This window comes from Leptopilina boulardi, unplaced genomic scaffold (assembly GCF_019393585.1).
Source record: "Leptopilina boulardi isolate dan_hultmark-lab unplaced genomic scaffold, ZJU_Lbou_2.1 LbouV2_266, whole genome shotgun sequence".
NCBI classification, from domain to species: Eukaryota; Metazoa; Arthropoda; class Insecta; order Hymenoptera; family Figitidae; genus Leptopilina; species Leptopilina boulardi.
Window position 1 is genome coordinate 2,384,745 of NW_026137825.1, and position 17,189 is coordinate 2,401,933.

Consider the following 17,189-nt stretch of genomic DNA (forward strand, 5'->3'; position numbering starts at 1 on the left):
TTAAATTTAAAAAAAAAATCCACCATTTTGAATAAAAAAATGAAAAATTTTTGCCGCAAAGGGTTATACTATATTTGAAATGTAGATCAACTGCAAAATTAATTAATAAATTATAATTTCAGCAAATTTTATTTTTGAGTTAATTTCAACTATATAAATTCACTATCAAAAATTATTTATTAAAATTCATATCAATTTAGCAAACAATAATAATAATAATAATAATAATAATAATAATATAAATAATAATAATTAATATATTGAAATTATGTATTGTAAGAAACAAAATTGGTTATTTTTTAAGACAAAGGTAAAAATTTATCTTACCTTTCTCTAATAAAGTAGTTTTTTTTTCACAAATCCAAACAATAATAAATAATACTGCCTTTGATATTTATGTATATCAATATCAAGAGATTTTTATTTAACAAACTCCTACCAACACCGCAGTGTGACTAGCTTTTAACTGTTAACATAATGATATAAAGACTAGGATAATGATGCAATTTTAATGATTAAGAACACAACTCCTTTTTGGTGATGCCTATACAACAAGGATTAATTTTTAATTAAATTTATATTGACATACATATATCCATCGGTAATTTTCAAGAACGTATACGATATTAAATAAATTAAATTATAAAAATTAACTCATAGAATTCCTTTTTTTTCTCTCAGTAGATTACATCTTATCTTATCTTTATTCCGATTTTTACAAATCTAGATGTATGAAATTCCATAAAAAAAAAAATATTGATGTAGTAATAAAAATTACATTTAGAATTATTAACAAGAAACATTTTAAATGTTAATTTATAGATGGAAATAATTAAAAAAAATTGCTATATAAATTAATTCACTGAAAAAAATGCCTATGCTCCTAGTCACGAGTGGAATTCACTAAAAATCAAAGTTACATTAACTAGGATTCCTAGTTATTATATGTCAAGGAATTTGTTGGGATAACTAGGAATTCTAGTTAATGTGATTAAAGATGTCGATGTAAGATCTTATATTATAGTTGTACTTTTTTTTTTTTTTTTTTTTTTTATAAAAATTACAATTTTTTCTAAGAAAAACACTTTTTGCTGAATGATTTCCAAGCTTTTTTAATAAAATCCGCAGCTCTTTCACCAATCATAATAGCCGGTGCATTAGTATTTCCAGAAATAACTTCAGGCATTATACTTGTATCAGCGACCCTGACACCACGAACACCCTTAACTTTTAATTTTTCATCAACAACTGCCATTTTATCTGAATTTGGTCCCATTTTACATGATCCAGCCATATGATCACCTACAGAAGTATCGTGTCTCAATGCACATTCCCAATAGAGATCACTTCCAAATTTCAAATGTTCACAATTTTTCACTGAAGTTGTGTTTAACTGGAAGTCATATCTGAAAAATTTGATAATTACACAGAATCACAAAAAATAAATCAAAATTTTTTTGCAAGACAAACCGGAATATGAATTTTTACGATGTATTTTGATGCGTTTGAGCACGGAATCTGCAGCCCGCGATTTGCTTCATTACGTCAGGATTTTTTTCTAATCTCAAAAAACATTTATATAATCAAACAAGTGACTAAAATTTTTCGTAATCAGCGATCCTAAAAACCACTTAGTACCAAGTTTCAGGTGAATCTGTTAAATTTTCAAAAATTCGACCACCATATTGGATCCGCCATTTTGAATTTTGAAAAACTGACACCGAATTCGTAATTAGTGATCCTAAAAACCCCCAAATAACAAAGTTCGAGGTGAATCTGTTAAATTTTTAAAACTTCGTCAGCCATATTGGTTCCGCCATTTTGAATTTTGAAAAACTGATACCGAATTCGTAATTAGTGACCCTAAAAACGCCCAAATAACAAAGTTCGAGGTGAATCCGTTAAATTTTTAAAACTTCGTCAGCCATATTGGTTCCGCCATTTTGAATTTTGAAAAACTGATACCGAATTCGTAATTAGTGACCCTAAAAACCCTCAAATAACAAAGTTTCAGGTAAATTCGTCTTTTCAAAAATTCGTCGGCCATAGTGAATTTTGAAAAACTCTAATATCAAATTTGTAATCAGTGACACTAATAACCTCTAATTACCAAGTTTCAGGTAAATCTGTTAGATTATAAAAAATTCGTCTGACATTTTGAATTTTGAAAATCTGAAATCAGATTCGTAATCAGCGACCCTTAAAAACACCTAGATACTGATTTGCAAGAATATCTATTAATTTTTAAAAAACTTTTTCGCCATATTGCATCCGCCATTTTGAATTTTGAAAATCAGATCAAATTCGCAATCAGCGATTTCGAACATCTCTAGAACCCAATCCTACAAGAATTTTGAGTTACTTGTTTGATTAGACATGTTTTTTTAAAGTTAGGAACAAATCCCGACTTTCTGGAGCAAATCGAACTTCAGATTCGTGTTTTTGCGCATCAAAATACGTCAGAAAATCATATTTCGGTTTTTCTTGGAAAAAGTTCGATTTTTTTTCTGGTGGTATTGTGCTATTATAAAGAAATTATATTATTTTAAATTAGTTACAAAATTCATTATTGTCTAGTAAATACTGCAATATATAATTAATTGCAGTAATAGCTCCCCCCCTCACAACAAAAGGATATCCTAAACTAATGTAGGATATCCTGAAAACGTCCATAAGATATCCTAGGATATCCTGAGGATATCCTCAGATAATCCAAACCGCCGTTACGTAGGATATTTTTGGGATATCCTGAGGATATTCTAGGGATATCCTGAAGATGTTCAAGGGATATTCCTGGGATATTCCAGGGATATCCTAGTGATATCGTGGGGATATTCTTGGTATATCTTTAAAATATTCTAGAAATATCGCTAAGATCTCCCTAGGATATTATTATGATTCAAATTTTCAAATTTTGACTATTTGAGATAGCGATTTTTTGATACAAATAGTTTTCCCGTGATTGTCAATCATCTTTCAAATCTGGGCTGTTACCTTAGGACGTAATTGGACGTCCTGAGGATATCCTTGGGACGTTCTAAGGATATCCACATGATATCCTAATAATATCCGGGGAAATAATTAGGATATCCCTGGGACGTCCTAGGGACATCCTTAGATATCCCTAGGATATCCCTAGGATATCCTAACCGCCGCTACTTTGGATATCCTTAAAGTATCCTTATGATATCTCTGGGGTATCCCTAGGATATCCGAGGGATGTTTTTGGAATATCCTAGGATATCTGGTGCTGTGAGGGCCGGTAAAAATTTTGGACTGTTTTCGGGCTAAATTGGAATTAGTTCGAAACAGTCCGGTTTTTGTCATTTGGTATTAGTCGGGACAAATTTAAAAATTTTCCCGATTTGTATAACTATTGTAAATCCGGAATTTAATCATGCGTCTAATGTGTTTGTATTTAATCTGAAATCAATCCGAAATTTTAACCAGCGAAACCTTAAAAAAAAAGTAAAATTACTTACTTTTTGAGAGCTTCTGCCTCAGTTAAATTGATGACAAATTTAATTCCCTCAATTAGAATAGCCACATCGTGAGGATGAGATAATAATTTAGCAGAGAGATGTGGTTTCGAGAGAGGATCATTGTTTCTCAAACGAACGTAACCCTTGCTTTTAGGACGAAGAAGAATTAGTAATACCGATATTTCTCTTCTTGATGTTATATTATTTTTGGAATTTCTTAAATCAGAACAAAGTGTCGAATATCCACCAAAAATACTGTGTATGTCAGGTTGATCTTCTTCTGGATTTGCATATTTTGTATTTGTCATTCCTGTCACTGTCCAAAGACCTAAAATTTTTTTTAAATTATAACAAAATTCCGCATAATTCTAAAAAAAATTTTTTTCCCCAATATTCACCAGTTGATGATAGTGGTCCTTTTCTAAAACGTAAATATTCCATAAGGGTATCCCAATTTAGTACACTTTCGCTTGTTTTATTAATTGAAAATGTCAAAAAATATGCAGCATGATCGTGAAAATTTTTACCAACACCCGGAAGATTATGTACCACTGGCACTTTAACTGCTTCTAATTCTTTCCTTGGTCCAATACCACTGTTTAAAAGTATTTGTGGTGAATTTACTGCGCCTATATTAATAGCAAATAATAAATATTTTTTAAAATATTGGTTTGCCAAAATATTGGCCAACTTTAAGTGTAGAATTTTTTTTAAAATTTTAGAATTTAATTTACCTGCACTAACAATGACTTCATTATTAACATTAACTTGAATTAATTTTTCATTTTTATAAAATTCAACTCCAATTGCATTTTTCTTATCGTTGAAAATAATTTTCGTCACAGTGCTATTAATCATAATATGTAAATTTTGACGATTTCGTGCAGGTCGTAAAAATGCTCGAGCTGTTGAATATCGTGATACTCCATTTGTTGTAGCTTGAGAAATTGTCCAACCAGTGTGTGTTTTTCCATTCAAATCAACAGTATCGTAACCTATATATATAGTTTTATATTAGTGGAAATAAGGCATTTCTTTTTTTGGTATCAAATATTTAGTTACTGATGAGAAATTACTGTTTCTTCTTTTTAGGTAACGATAATAATTAATTTATCAATCAGTACCTACCTAATTCTTTAGCAGCCGCCAAAATATCAAGACTAACAGGTGATCGATATTTAAATTGTGTCACTGGTATTGGTCCATCTTGTCCATGATATTCAGGATCAACTTTATCCATTTGTAAATTATTTTCGCTTTTCTTAAAAAATGGAAGTACGTCCTTGTAGGACCAACCCTTATTACCCAATTTCTCCCAATCGTTGTAATCCTTTTGTGAACCTCTCATGTACATCATTCCATTAATTGAACTAGATCCACCGAGGACCTATATAAAGGCAATATATAATTAATTTTCTCTCTACTAAAACTTATTAAAAGAAAGTTAAATTTTTTTTTGTATAATAAAATGAAAATTAAACCTTTCCACCAGGCCATATGCATCTTTTATCTTTCATATTGAGACATGAAGTTTCCTCAACATCACCTAAATGAAACCAATCTAGTTTTGTACCGACAGCAATTTGTGCAAATGATGGCACCTGAGTCCATGCTACCTCATCTAATCCTGCCTCCAATAATAAAACGGAAAAACATTTTTTTTCCGATAATCTTGATGCAACTGTTGCACCAGCACTTCCGGCTCCAATTACAATAAAATCGTAACTGTAATATTATTAATAAGTTTTGTAATTTAGTTAAATAGAAAAATGGTACACGTTAACATAACCTCAAAACAGAGAAATTGTTTTTTTTAACAATTTAACGCAAAGAAAATTATGATTACAATAAATTGGAATCAATTTTGGAAGAGTTTGTTATGCATTTTGCAGAAAAACGATGTTAATTCAAAATCTTTTTTTAAATAATTATTTTTTTTTGAACATTTTAACGTTTTTTCTTTCAGCTCAGACAAAAATCACAGTTTTTATCTAATTTTACTAAACAAAAGCTTATTTTATTCAGTGAAATCTATTCTACAATCGCTTATATTTTAATATTCTTAAAAAAAAAGTTGTTAAAAAATTATAAACAATTGAAATATTACTTAGCAAATAATTTTTTTACAACTTACTTTTAACAATATTAAAATATAAGCGATTGTTGAGAATCTCTTAATGAATAAAATAGGCCCTTGTTTATTGAAATGAGATAAAAATTCTAATTTTTGTCTGTGCTGAAAGAAAAAACGTTAAAATGTTAAAAAAAAATAATTATTAAAAAAAGATTTTAAATTAACATCGTTTTTCTGCAAAATGCCTAACAAACTCTTCCAAAATTAATTCCAATTAATTTTAATCAATATTTTTCTTTACGTTAAATTGTTAAAAAAAAAAAAATTTCTCATTTTTGAGGTTTATGTTAACACTTTGCGTCATAGTGAAACTCCTGAGTGTCACCTTTTTTCTTGCACTTTTTTAAATACTTCAGCCACTATTTTACACATTTCAGTAACAAAATGTATTTAAAATGTATTTTAGAATATCTATTACAATATAACTACATTAAAAAAATGTTTTTTATAAATAAAATAAATGATATAAACAAATTAAGTTTAAAAATAGCGTTTTTTACAATAAATGTAATTGTGACTAAACAACAATAGGAAATAACCTAACAATAATGTCTATAAAGTTTTCGGGGTCGCTGATTACGAATCTGGCATCAGATTTTCAAAATTCAAAATGGCGGATCCAATATGGCGGATGACAAAATAAACAAGTATAGTAAATGTATAGCGCACTTTTTGATTGGTACAGGGGATGCTGAGCTACACTGAAAAATATTTTGGAAAAATTTTCAAAAAATTAAATTTGCGACATAATCGCTTAAGAATACCACCAAAAAAATAGTATAAAAGTACTGAACAAAAAATGTATGGGGCACTTTTTGATTGGTCCAATGGATGCTGAGCTACACTCACAAAAACTGGGAAAAAAATTTTGAAAAAAAAAATTTGCCAGATAATGACTCGGGAATAATGCAAAAAAATTGAGCAAAAAGTCTGGAACAAAAAATGTATGGCGCACTTTTTGATGGGTCCAGCGGATGCTGAGCTAAACTAGAAAACAAATTCGGAAAAATTTTCGAAAAATTAAATTCCCTAGATAATCGTTCGAAAATACCGCCATAGTGATTAGAAGAAAGTTCTGAATAAAAAATGTATAGCGCACTTTTTGATTGGTCCAGGGGATGCTGAGCTACACTGAAAAATATTTTGGAAAAATTTTCAAAAAATTAAAATCGCTAGTTAATCTTTCAGGAATACCGCCATAGTGATTAGAAGAAAGTTCTGAACAAAAAATGTATGGCGCCCTTTTTGATTGGTCCAGCGGAGGCTGAGCTACACTACAAAACATTTTGGAAAAATTTTCAAAAAATTAAATTTGCGACATAATCGCTCAAGAATACCACCAAAAAAATAGTATAAAAGTACTGAACAAAAAATGTATGGCGCACTTTTTGATTGGTCCAGCGGATGCTGAGCTACACTCACAAAAACTGGGAAAAAATTTTTGAAAAAAAAAATTTGCCAGATAATGACTCGGGAATAATGCAAAAAAATTGAGCAAAAAGTCTGGAACAAAAAATGTATGGCGCACTTTTTGATGGGTCCAGCGGATGCTGAGCTACACTCAAAAATAATTTGGAAAAATTTTGAAAAAATTAAATTCCCTATATAAGCTTTCGGGAATACCGCCATAGTGCTTAGAAGAAAGTTCTCAACAAAAAATGTATGGCGCACTTTTTGATTGGTCCAGCGGATGCTGAGCTAAACTAGAAAACAAATTCGGAAAAATTTTCGAAAAATTAAATTCCCTAGATAATCGTTCGAAAATACCGCCATAGTGATTAGAAGAAAGTTCTGAATAAAAAATGTATAGCGCACTTTTTGATTGGTCCAGGGGATGCTGAGCTACACTGAAAAATATTTTGGAAAAATTTTCAAAAAATTAAATTCGCTAGATAATCTTTCGGGAATACCGCCATAGTGATTAGAAGAAAGTTCTGAACAAAAAATGTATGGCGCACTTTTTGATTGGTCCAGCGGAGGCTGAGCTACAATACAAAACATTTTTGAAAAATTTTCAAAAAATTAAATTTGCGACATAATCGCTTAAGAATACCACCAAAAAAATAGTCAAAAAGTTCTAAACAAAAAATGTATGGCGCACTTTTTGATTGGTCCAGCGGAGGCTGAGCTACAATACAAAACATTTTGGAAAAATTTTCAAAAAATTAAATTTGCGACATAATCGCTTAAGAATACCACCAAAAAAATAGTCAAAAAGTAGCGAACAAAAAATGTATGGCGTACTTTTTGATTGGTCCAGCGGATGCTGAGCTAAACTAGAAAACAAATTCGGAAAAATTTTCGAAAAACTTAATTCGCGAGATAATCGTTCGGGAATACCACCAATAAATTAGCGAAAAAGTTCTGAACAAAAAATGTATGGCGCACTTTTTGATTGGTCCAGCGGATGCTGAGCTACACTCAAAAATATTTTGGAAAAATTTTCGAAAAATTAAATTCCCTAGATAATCGTTCTGAAATACCGCCATAGTGATTAGAAGAAAGTTCTGAACAAAAAATGTATGGCGCACTTCTTGATTGGTCCAGCGGATGCTGAGCTACACTCAAAAATATTTTGGAAAAATTTTCAAAAAATTAAATTCCCTAGATAATCGTTCGAAAATACCGCCATAGTGATTAGAAGAAAGTTCTGAATAAAAAATGTATGGCATACTTTTTGATTAGTCCACCGGATGCTGAGGTACACTCAAAAATAATTTGGAAAAATTTTCAAAAAATTAAATTCGATATATAATCTTTCGGGAATACCACCAATAAATTGGCGAAAAAGTTACGAACAAAAAATGTATGGTGCACTTTTTGATTGGTCCAGCGGATGCTGAGCTACACTCAAAAATATTTTGGAAAAATTTGAGAAAAATTAAATTCCCTAGATAATCGTTCTGAAATACCGCCATAGTGATTAGAAGAAAGTTCTGAACAAAAAATGTATGGCGCACTTTTTGATTGGTCCAGCGGATGCTGAGCTACACTCAAAAATATTTTGGAAAAATTTTCAAAAAATTAAATTCCCTAGATAATCGTTCGGAAATACCGCCAAAGTGATTAGAAGAAAGTTCTCAACAAAAAATGTATGGCGCACTTCTTGATTGGTACATCGTAAAGTGTAGAAAAAAATTGACATCCTGATCCGATTAGAGGAAGACCCTTTTTACCACCAAAAACGCATCCAAAAGCATAAAAAACTTACCAAAAAGTTGTAAATTCAGATGTTCATTACATGAACATTTTGCTTCCTCTTTACGATCAGTAAAAAAATTTGCTTCCTCTTGGAGAAAGCAAAATTTTATTGACAAAATGTGAATTTTTGATTTTTTAACTTTCTTTAATTCTTTAAATTTACCTCAAATGAATACTTTATATATATATATATATATATATATATCGATCGATTCGTCTTTGACGTAAAGAATACGATTTTATTATATATAACCTTAAATTTTTCTATTTAAAAATTTTTTCGATTAAAAAGAAATTTTTGGAAAAAAGACCATAAAATTTTTTTTTTTGAGTATTTTTCAAAATCCTTTGGTCAGATTTGAGATATTGATATGATAAATGAGCCTACTAAATTTTATCTAAATCCATTAAAACCTGTTAAAGTTATCTTCTAAACAAAAAAGGGATCAACACACACATACATACATCCGGACAATTAGTCAGGATCTCATATAACATGTTTCTATAAAGAAAAAAATTTGTTTCCGACACTTTGAAAAGTTTTATAAACGAAAGAACTACAAAGCTTCCTCCACGAGGAAGCAAAAATTAATCAGATTTCCTTGAAACTTGTAACTCGTGGGTTTTTGGGGTCGCTGATTACGAATATGACGTTAGATTTTCAAAATTCAAAATGGCGGATCCAATATGGCGGATGAGAAAATTAAAAATTTATAGGAATGGCTTGAAACTTGTTACTCGAGGGGTTTTTTGGTCGCTCGTTACGAATATGATGTTGGATTATCAAAATTCAAAATGGCGGATCCAATATGGCGGATGACAAAATGAAGAATTGTTCGGATTTGCTTAAAACTTGTTATTCGGGGGTTTTTGAGGTCGCTGATTACGAATATGACGTTGGACTTTCAAAATTCAAAATTGCGGATGACAAAATTAAAAATTGATCGGATTTGCTTGAAACTTGTTACTACGGTGTTTTTGATGTCGCTGTTTATGAATATGACTTTGGATTTTTATAATTCAAAATGGCGCTTTTGTGTGTGTGTATGTGTCTGTGATCATATTTAACAAAATTGTCCGCTATATTGGATCCGCCATTTTGAATTTTGACAAACTGACATCGGATTCGTAATCAGCGACCCCGAAAACCCCTGAGTAACCAGTTTCGAGCGGATATGATCAATTTAAAACAAGTTGTCCGCCATATTGGATCCGCCATTTTGAATTTTTAAAATCTGACATCGGATTCGTGATTAACGACCCCAAAAACCCCTATATACTGATTTGTAAGAAAATCTAGTAATTTTTTTAAAAAAAATTGTCCGCCATTTTGAATTTTGAAAATCAGAATAAATTCGTAATCAGCGACCCATAAAACCCCCTGTAATGCACTTCAAAGATAAATTCCTGTTTAAAGAAAAATGTATATGCTTCAAATGGTTAACGTGTACCATTTCTCCTTAAATTAATTATAAAATATCGTAAAATGATTTTAACCTTTTTTCCGGATGATCACGTGGTTTAATTCGCCCACAAGGATCCTCAAGGTCACATTGTTTGCGAATTAAAGAGTCTAAAATTGTTAAAAATAAAAAAGTCGTAGCACCTGGACATGTTGAGGCGAAAGTAACTCCAGCCGTTATTGGCGCTGGACAATTATTACAATTCATCTGTATAATATGTCAAAATTATTTTTAAAAAATTTTTTAAATTTCCTAATTCAATTGAAATAACTATTCATATTAAAATAAATATTTTACTCGTCTATGAAATATTACAGATATTTGGACAATATATAATTAAAATTTATACAGTTATCACTAACTTGACTAATATTCTTAATTAATAATTACTAATTTATTGTTACACGGAGAAGAAAGGAAAAAACGAATAAAATAACTTTTACTAATTTAAAAGTAAAACCGTCCCTGTTTGTAGTTTCTGCGCATTTCTGGCAATTTTTACTCCAGAAATAGTAACTATTTCCGGAATAATTTTTATTATTTCAGGAGTAAATTTTACTATTTCTGGAATAAATAAATATTGCCAAAAATGTGTAAAAACTGCGGTCAATTCAGGTTTTTCTTTCAAAAGTAGTAAAAATTATTTTATTCGTTTTTACATTTTTCTCTGTGTAATTTAAAGTTATCTATAATATCAGTTAGAAAATTAAAAAATTGTAAAAAGAGAATTAATATATACCTTTAAATAACTTCATACGATCACAAACAATAATTGTTAAAAGATTCAATAGACATTTAAATTTTCAAATTTATTTGTTAGGTTTTAATGAAAGTAGGGGAAAAATGTAAACAGATATATATAAATTATAAAAGATTATACTAAGGAAAAAGTATTTTTAATTTTTATATTTATAGGTTATAAATTTGTAAATTAAATAATTTTTGTAATAAAATTATTATTACTGCAAAGTATATATAGCTTATTGTAAATATTGTAAAAAATTCCCAAAAAAAGATAAACAAATAAGGAGAATAATATTTTTTCCTTAAGAGAAAAACAATTAACAAACATAAAATAAAATTTAGTGGATATACAAAAAAAAAAAAAAAATTTAATTTCTCTCAAGAGTAACAAATTTAATTTATTCTGCAGACTTTATTTTCTTATATATTTTTTTTTTTAATTTACAATATTAATTAAAATTGCCATACTGACTATACCTAGTGATTTCTTCTAATTGAATAAAAAAAGGTTTTGATTTTGTTAACTAAAACTTTTTGGTCTACAACTATTTTATAATATTTCAGAAATTCTCCTATAGAAATTATGTTTCTTGTGACGGAATATATATTTATATAATCGCCTTAATCGGAATATCTACGTTTACAATTTGAGGGAAAAATTCTCGAACCGCAATATAATTTTTTAAGATATTTTGATGTGATGAACACGAATTTGAAGTTCGATTTGCTCCAATACGTTAGGACCTTTTTTTTCTAATCTCAAAAAACGTGTCTAAATCAAACAAGTAACTAAAAATTCTTGTCGGTTTCGGTTCTAGGGGTTTTTATAGGATCGCTGATTACGAATTTGTTCTGATTTTCAAAATTCAAAATGGCGGATGCAAAATGGCGGACAATTTTTTTAAAAAAATTACTATATTTTTTTACAAATCAGTATCTAGGGGTTTTTAGGGTCGTTAATCACGAATCCGATGTCAGATTTTAAAAATTCAAAATGGCGCATGCAATATGGAGGATTATTTTAAAAAAAGTTATTAGATTTTCATGCAAATCTGTACCTAGGGGAAATTTTTTTTTTTTTTTAAATAGTCCTTCATATTGCTTCCGCCATTTTGAATATTTAAATTCTGACATCGAATTCGTGAGAAGCGACCCCAAAATCCCCTAGATACTTAATTGCAAGAAAATTTAGTAATTTTTTGAAAAACTTGTCCGCCATATTGAATCCGCCATTTTGAATTTTGAAAATCTGACATCGGATTTGCATAAAAGTCTAATAACTTTTTTTCAAAACTGACCGCCATATTGCATTCGCCATTTTGAATTTTGAAAATCAGATCAATTTCGTTTTCAGCGATTTCAAAAACCCCCAGAACCCAAGCTAACAAGAATTTTGATTTTTTTTTTGAGTTACTTGCGTTTGATTAGACACGTTTTTTGAGGTTATAAAAAAAATCTTGACGTAATGGAGAAAATGCGGACTTCAGATTTGTGTTCAGCGCATCAAAATACGTGAGAAAATCATATTCCGTTTTGTCTTTGAAAATGTTGGATTTTTTTTTATGGTCCTGTGTAATTTTTATTAGAAAAAAAAAACAGGTATATTACTAACAGATTTTCCAGTTATTTTTAATAAAATCAGCAGCTCTTTCACCAATCATAATAGCAGGAGCATTAGTATTTCCAGAAACAACATTTGGCATTATACTGGTATCAGCGATTCTAACACCCTTAACACCTTTAACTTTTAATTGTTCATCAACAACAGCCATTGGATCTGTATTTGGTCCCATTTTACAAGATCCAGCTAAATGTGCACCCGGTGCTGTATTGTGTTTTACAGCACACTTCCAATAGGCATCACTTCCAAATGCGAAACGTTCACAATTTTTCACTGGGGTTTTGTTTAATTGAATATCATATCTGAAAATTATTACAAAATTGATTGTAGTTGATTACAAACTTTATAGTAACGATAGAGTTCTGCCACTTACTTTTTAAGAGTTGGCGCTTCAATTAATTTGATTACAAATTTAATTCCCTCAATTAGAACATTAGCGTCATTGGGATGTGATAAAAAATTAGCAGAAAGATGTGGTCTCGATAGGGGATTATTGTTTCTCAAACGAACGTATCCCTTGCTTTTTGGATGTAGAGCCATTATTAATGTTCCTATCTCTCTTCTTGATGTTACATTGTGAGCACACATTGATGTGTATCCTCCAAATATAATGTGTACATCAGGATGATCTTCTTGAGGATTTGCATATTTTGTATTTATCATTCCTGTCACTGGGAAAAGACCTAAAATTTTCATAATACTATTAGCAATAGCCAAATAGTAGTTCACGGTATTTAGAATTCGATCAGATTTTATAAAGTAGTGGATTAGTGAAATGTTACCTGTTGAAGATAGTGGTCCTTTTCTAAAAAGTAAGTAATTCAACGCGTTAGTCAAATTCAGTACATTCACGTCATTCTCATTAATAGAAAGAAACAAAACATATCCAACATGATCGTGAAAATTTTTACCAACACCCGGAAGATTATGTACCATTGGCACTTTAACTGCTTCTAATTCTTCCCTTGGTCCAATACCACTGTTTAAAAGTATTTGTGGTGAATTTACTGCGCCTATATTAATAGCAAATAATAAATATTTTTTAAAATATTGGTTTACGAAAATATTGTCCAACTTTAAGTGTAGTTAATTTTAAAAATTTTTAGAATTTTTTATACCTGCACTGACAATGACTTCTTTATTAACTTTAACTTGAATTAATTTTCCATTTTTGTAAAATTCAACTCCAATTGCTTTTTTGTTGCGATCGAATAAAATTTTGCTAACTGTACTGTTAATCATAATATGAAGATTTTGACGATTTCGTGCTGGTCGTAAAAATGCTCGTGCTGATGAATATCTCGAACCCCATCCCGAAGTAGTTTGAGCTATTGCCCAACCAGTGTGTGATTTTCCATTTAAATCAATAGTATTGTAACCTATTATTTCATTGAGAAGAAATAGTACATCCTTTGAAAATTAGCTAATCAGTGTTTTAAAATTGCTTCTATATTTTTTGTACTTTTCCTTACTGATGATTTTTAAACATACATTAACATAATCTCTAAATCTGAATTAGTAAAATTTAACTAATTCTAAAGCAAAAATTGTGTCAATAATTTAAATTAGTACAAAAATTTTTACTAATTCAGATTTAGAGAGTAAGTACCTAATTCTTTGGCAGCCTTTAAAATATCAAAACTAATTGGAGGTTGATCATTAAATTGTGTCACTGGTAGTGGACCATCTTGTCCATGATATTTGAAATCAACTTTGTCCATTTGCAAATTATTTTCACTTTTTTTAAAAAAAGGAAGTACGTCCTTGTAGGACCAACCCTTATTACCTAATTTCTCCCAATCGTTGTAATCTTTACGAGATCCTCTCATGTACATCATTCCATTAATTGAACTCGACCCACCGAGGACCTACAAATGGAATAATTAATTTTTTTGTCTTTTTTTTAAAACGAATTAAAAGAAGAAAAAAAAATGAATTGTTTTCTAAAATTTAATCTCCTGCTTGTTATTTTCTAAAATTTAGTGATGGTAAACTAATTTTTCTTTAAACTTCCGAGACAATGTATAAAATCAAAAATAGAAACCTTTCCCCCAGGCCAAATGCATTGTTTATTTATCCAATTGAGACATCCATTTTTCTCAACGTCTCCAATATGTTCCCAATATTGTTTTTTATCAACAAAAAAAGGAAAAAATGATGGCACCTGAACCCATGATATCTCATCTAATCCGGCTTCTAATAATAAAATAGAATAGCATTTCTTTTCGGATAATCTTGATGCAACTGTTGCGCCACCACTTCCAGCTCCAATTACAATAAAATCATAACTGTAATTAGTGCTAATTGTTATTATTTTTTTTTGCAAATAATTAAATTACACTGGACCACAAAAAAAAAGAATTTTTTCAATGGCAAAATGAAATATGATTTTCTGATGTATTTTGATGAGCTGAACACGAATCTAAAGTCCGATTTGCTGCATTACGTTAGAATTTTTTTCTAACCTCAAAAAATATGTCTAATCAAACAAGTGTAACTCAAAATTCTGGTTGGCTTGGCTTTTAGGAGTTTTTGGAATCACTGATTACGAATTTGATATGATTTTCAAAATTCAAAATGGCGGACAATTTTTTTTTAAAAATTACTAGATTTTTTTACAAATCTGTATCTGGGGGTTTTTGGAATCGCTTATTACGAATTTTATCGGATTTTCAAAATTCAAAATGGCGGATGCAATATGGCGGACAAGTTTTTAAAAAAATCAGTTGATTTTATTGCAAATCTGTATCTAGGGGTATTTGGAATCGCTAAATACGAATTTGATCTGATTTTCAAAATTCAAAATGGCGGATGCAATATGGAGGACAATTTTGAAAAAAGTTTTTGGATTTTCATGCAAATCTGTATCTAGGGAAACTTTTTTTTAATATTGTCCTCCATATTGCATCCGCCATTTTGAATTTTGAAAATCTGACATCGAATTCGTGATCAGAGACTCCAAAAACACCTGGATACTGATTTGCAAGAAAATCTAATAATTTTTTTAAAACTTGTCCGCCATTTTGAATTTTGAAAATCAGATCAAATTCATAATCAGCGATTTCAAAAACTCTTAAAATCCAACCCCACAAGAATATTTTCAGTTACTTGTTTAGACATGTTTTTTGAGGTTAGAAAAAAATTCTTTCGTAATGGAGGAAATCGGATATCAGATTCGTGTTCGCAGCCCTACAAAATATGTCAGAAAATCATATATTCCGGTTTGCTATGAAAAAAAAATTCGAATTTTTTTTTTGTCGTTCTGTGTTATTTAATAGTTTAATAGTTATAAAATAACATAAATTTTTTTTTAACCTTTCTTTCGGATGATCACGTGGTATAATTCGTCTACAGGGATCCTCAAGATCACATTGTTGGCGAATTAAAGAGTCTAAAATTGTCAAAAATAGAAAAAAAGAAGCACCTGGACATGTGGAGGCTAATGAAATTTCATTCGTAATTGGTTTTGGACAGTTATTACAGCTCATCTGTAATATTGCAAATGCTTTTTAATGGTTTTCAATGTTTTTTTTATTATTTTTTTAAATATAATAACAGTAAAATAAATTTTAGATCAACTTTTGGACCCTGAAAAGTAAGAATGTTTCTTAACGTATTTTTTTACGCTAAATTCAAATGGGATGTGAGATTTTCACTAACACGTCAAATTTCAAAATGGCGGATCCAATATGGCGGACGAAAAAATAAAAAATCGATTTTTTTTAGCTTGAAACTTGTTATTAGGGGGTTTTTGGGGTCTCTGATTGCGAATATGATGCCAAATTTTACAAATTTAAAATAGGAAGTTTCAAACAAATCCGTTTGATTTTTTCTATTATTTTCGTTCGCCATATTGGATCTGGCATTTTGAATTTTGAAATCTGACTTCAAATTCGTAATCAGAGACCACAGAAACCCCCTCGTAACAAGTTTCATGTAAATTCGTTTAATTTTCATTATTTTCATACACCATATTGTATCCGCCATTTTGAATTTTTGAAATCAGACTTCCTAAATATGTTTTTTTTAAAGTTTCGTCCGACATGTTGGATCCGCCATATTGAATTTTTAAAATCAGACTTCAAATTCGTAATTAGCAACTCGAAAAATCTTTAAGTAAATTACGACTATTTTTTTTTCTAAGTCATATTTATTTCGATTTTTATTAACAATTTGCTGTTTAAAGTAGCAAAAAATTAAAATTGCAATTATCTCAAAAACCTCACGTTTAGTGAGAAATCCATCTCTGCTGATTCGAATTCAGAATTTAAATTTACCTTAGAAACAGGTTTTCGTTACGCAGGTCCAAAATCTTGTAAACATGCGTGTTATTATTTATATCGTGAACATAATTAAAAAATATGATATTAATTTTAAAAACTTAATTATATTAATACCTTTAAATAACTTCAATAACTTTACGAATGACAAATAATTGTTAAAAGATTCCATAAACATTCGAATTTCCAAATTTATTTATGTGTTCAAAAAAGTGGGGGAAAAAAAGGAAACATATATACAATATATATATAAATTAAACGAGA

The 17,189-nt window shown here is 29.6% G+C and overlaps 2 protein-coding genes across 3 annotated transcripts; both read right to left on the reverse strand.

Moving 5' to 3' along the window:
- Positions 1–685: 685 nt before the first annotated feature.
- Positions 686–17,050, reverse strand: LOC127281291 (glucose dehydrogenase [FAD, quinone]-like). 2 transcript variants are annotated; one of them, XM_051304938.1, is made up of 8 exons: positions 17,043–17,050; positions 10,315–10,487; positions 4,964–5,207; positions 4,611–4,869; positions 4,217–4,477; positions 3,881–4,111; positions 3,483–3,810; positions 686–1,406 (listed from the first exon to the last, which is right to left on the reverse strand). In XM_051304938.1, exons 2-8 carry the CDS (start codon positions 10,485–10,487, stop codon positions 1,073–1,075), a joined length of 1,830 nt encoding a protein of 609 aa, XP_051160895.1. In that variant the 5' UTR covers positions 17,043–17,050; the 3' UTR covers positions 686–1,072. The 2 variants fall into 2 exon arrangements, with proteins under 2 accessions (XP_051160895.1, XP_051160894.1); XM_051304937.1 differs by lacking the exon at positions 17,043–17,050 and adding an exon at positions 11,020–11,085.
- LOC127281292 (glucose dehydrogenase [FAD, quinone]-like) lies at positions 11,482–16,133 on the reverse strand. The gene is made up of 7 exons (XM_051304939.1): positions 15,961–16,133; positions 14,690–14,933; positions 14,255–14,513; positions 13,764–14,024; positions 13,428–13,658; positions 13,019–13,328; positions 11,482–12,947 (listed from the first exon to the last, which is right to left on the reverse strand). Exons 1-7 carry the CDS (start codon positions 16,131–16,133, stop codon positions 12,632–12,634), a joined length of 1,794 nt encoding a protein of 597 aa, XP_051160896.1. The 3' UTR covers positions 11,482–12,631.
- Positions 17,051–17,189: the final 139 nt, after the last annotated feature.

What these genes read in the sequence shown, in the direction of transcription:
- LOC127281291 (XM_051304938.1), bottom strand. Translation starts at nt 10,487, where the DNA reads ATGAATTGTAATAATTGTCCAGCGCCAATAACGGCTGGAGTTACTTTC. An exon ending in GGCGGCTGCTAAAGAATTAG is followed by an intron (nt 4,478 to 4,610) that starts GTAGGTACTGAT and finishes CTATATATATAG; the next exon opens with GTTACGATACTGTTGATTTG. An exon ending in TGAAGTCATTGTTAGTGCAG is followed by an intron (nt 4,112 to 4,216) that starts GTAAATTAAATT and finishes CTATTAATATAG; the next exon opens with GCGCAGTAAATTCACCACAA.
- LOC127281292 (XM_051304939.1), bottom strand. Translation starts at nt 16,133, where the DNA reads ATGAGCTGTAATAACTGTCCAAAACCAATTACGAATGAAATTTCATTA. An exon ending in AGAAGTCATTGTCAGTGCAG is followed by an intron (nt 13,659 to 13,763) that starts GTATAAAAAATT and finishes CTATTAATATAG; the next exon opens with GCGCAGTAAATTCACCACAA. An exon ending in AGGACCACTATCTTCAACAG is followed by an intron (nt 13,329 to 13,427) that starts GTAACATTTCAC and finishes TGAAAATTTTAG; the next exon opens with GTCTTTTCCCAGTGACAGGA.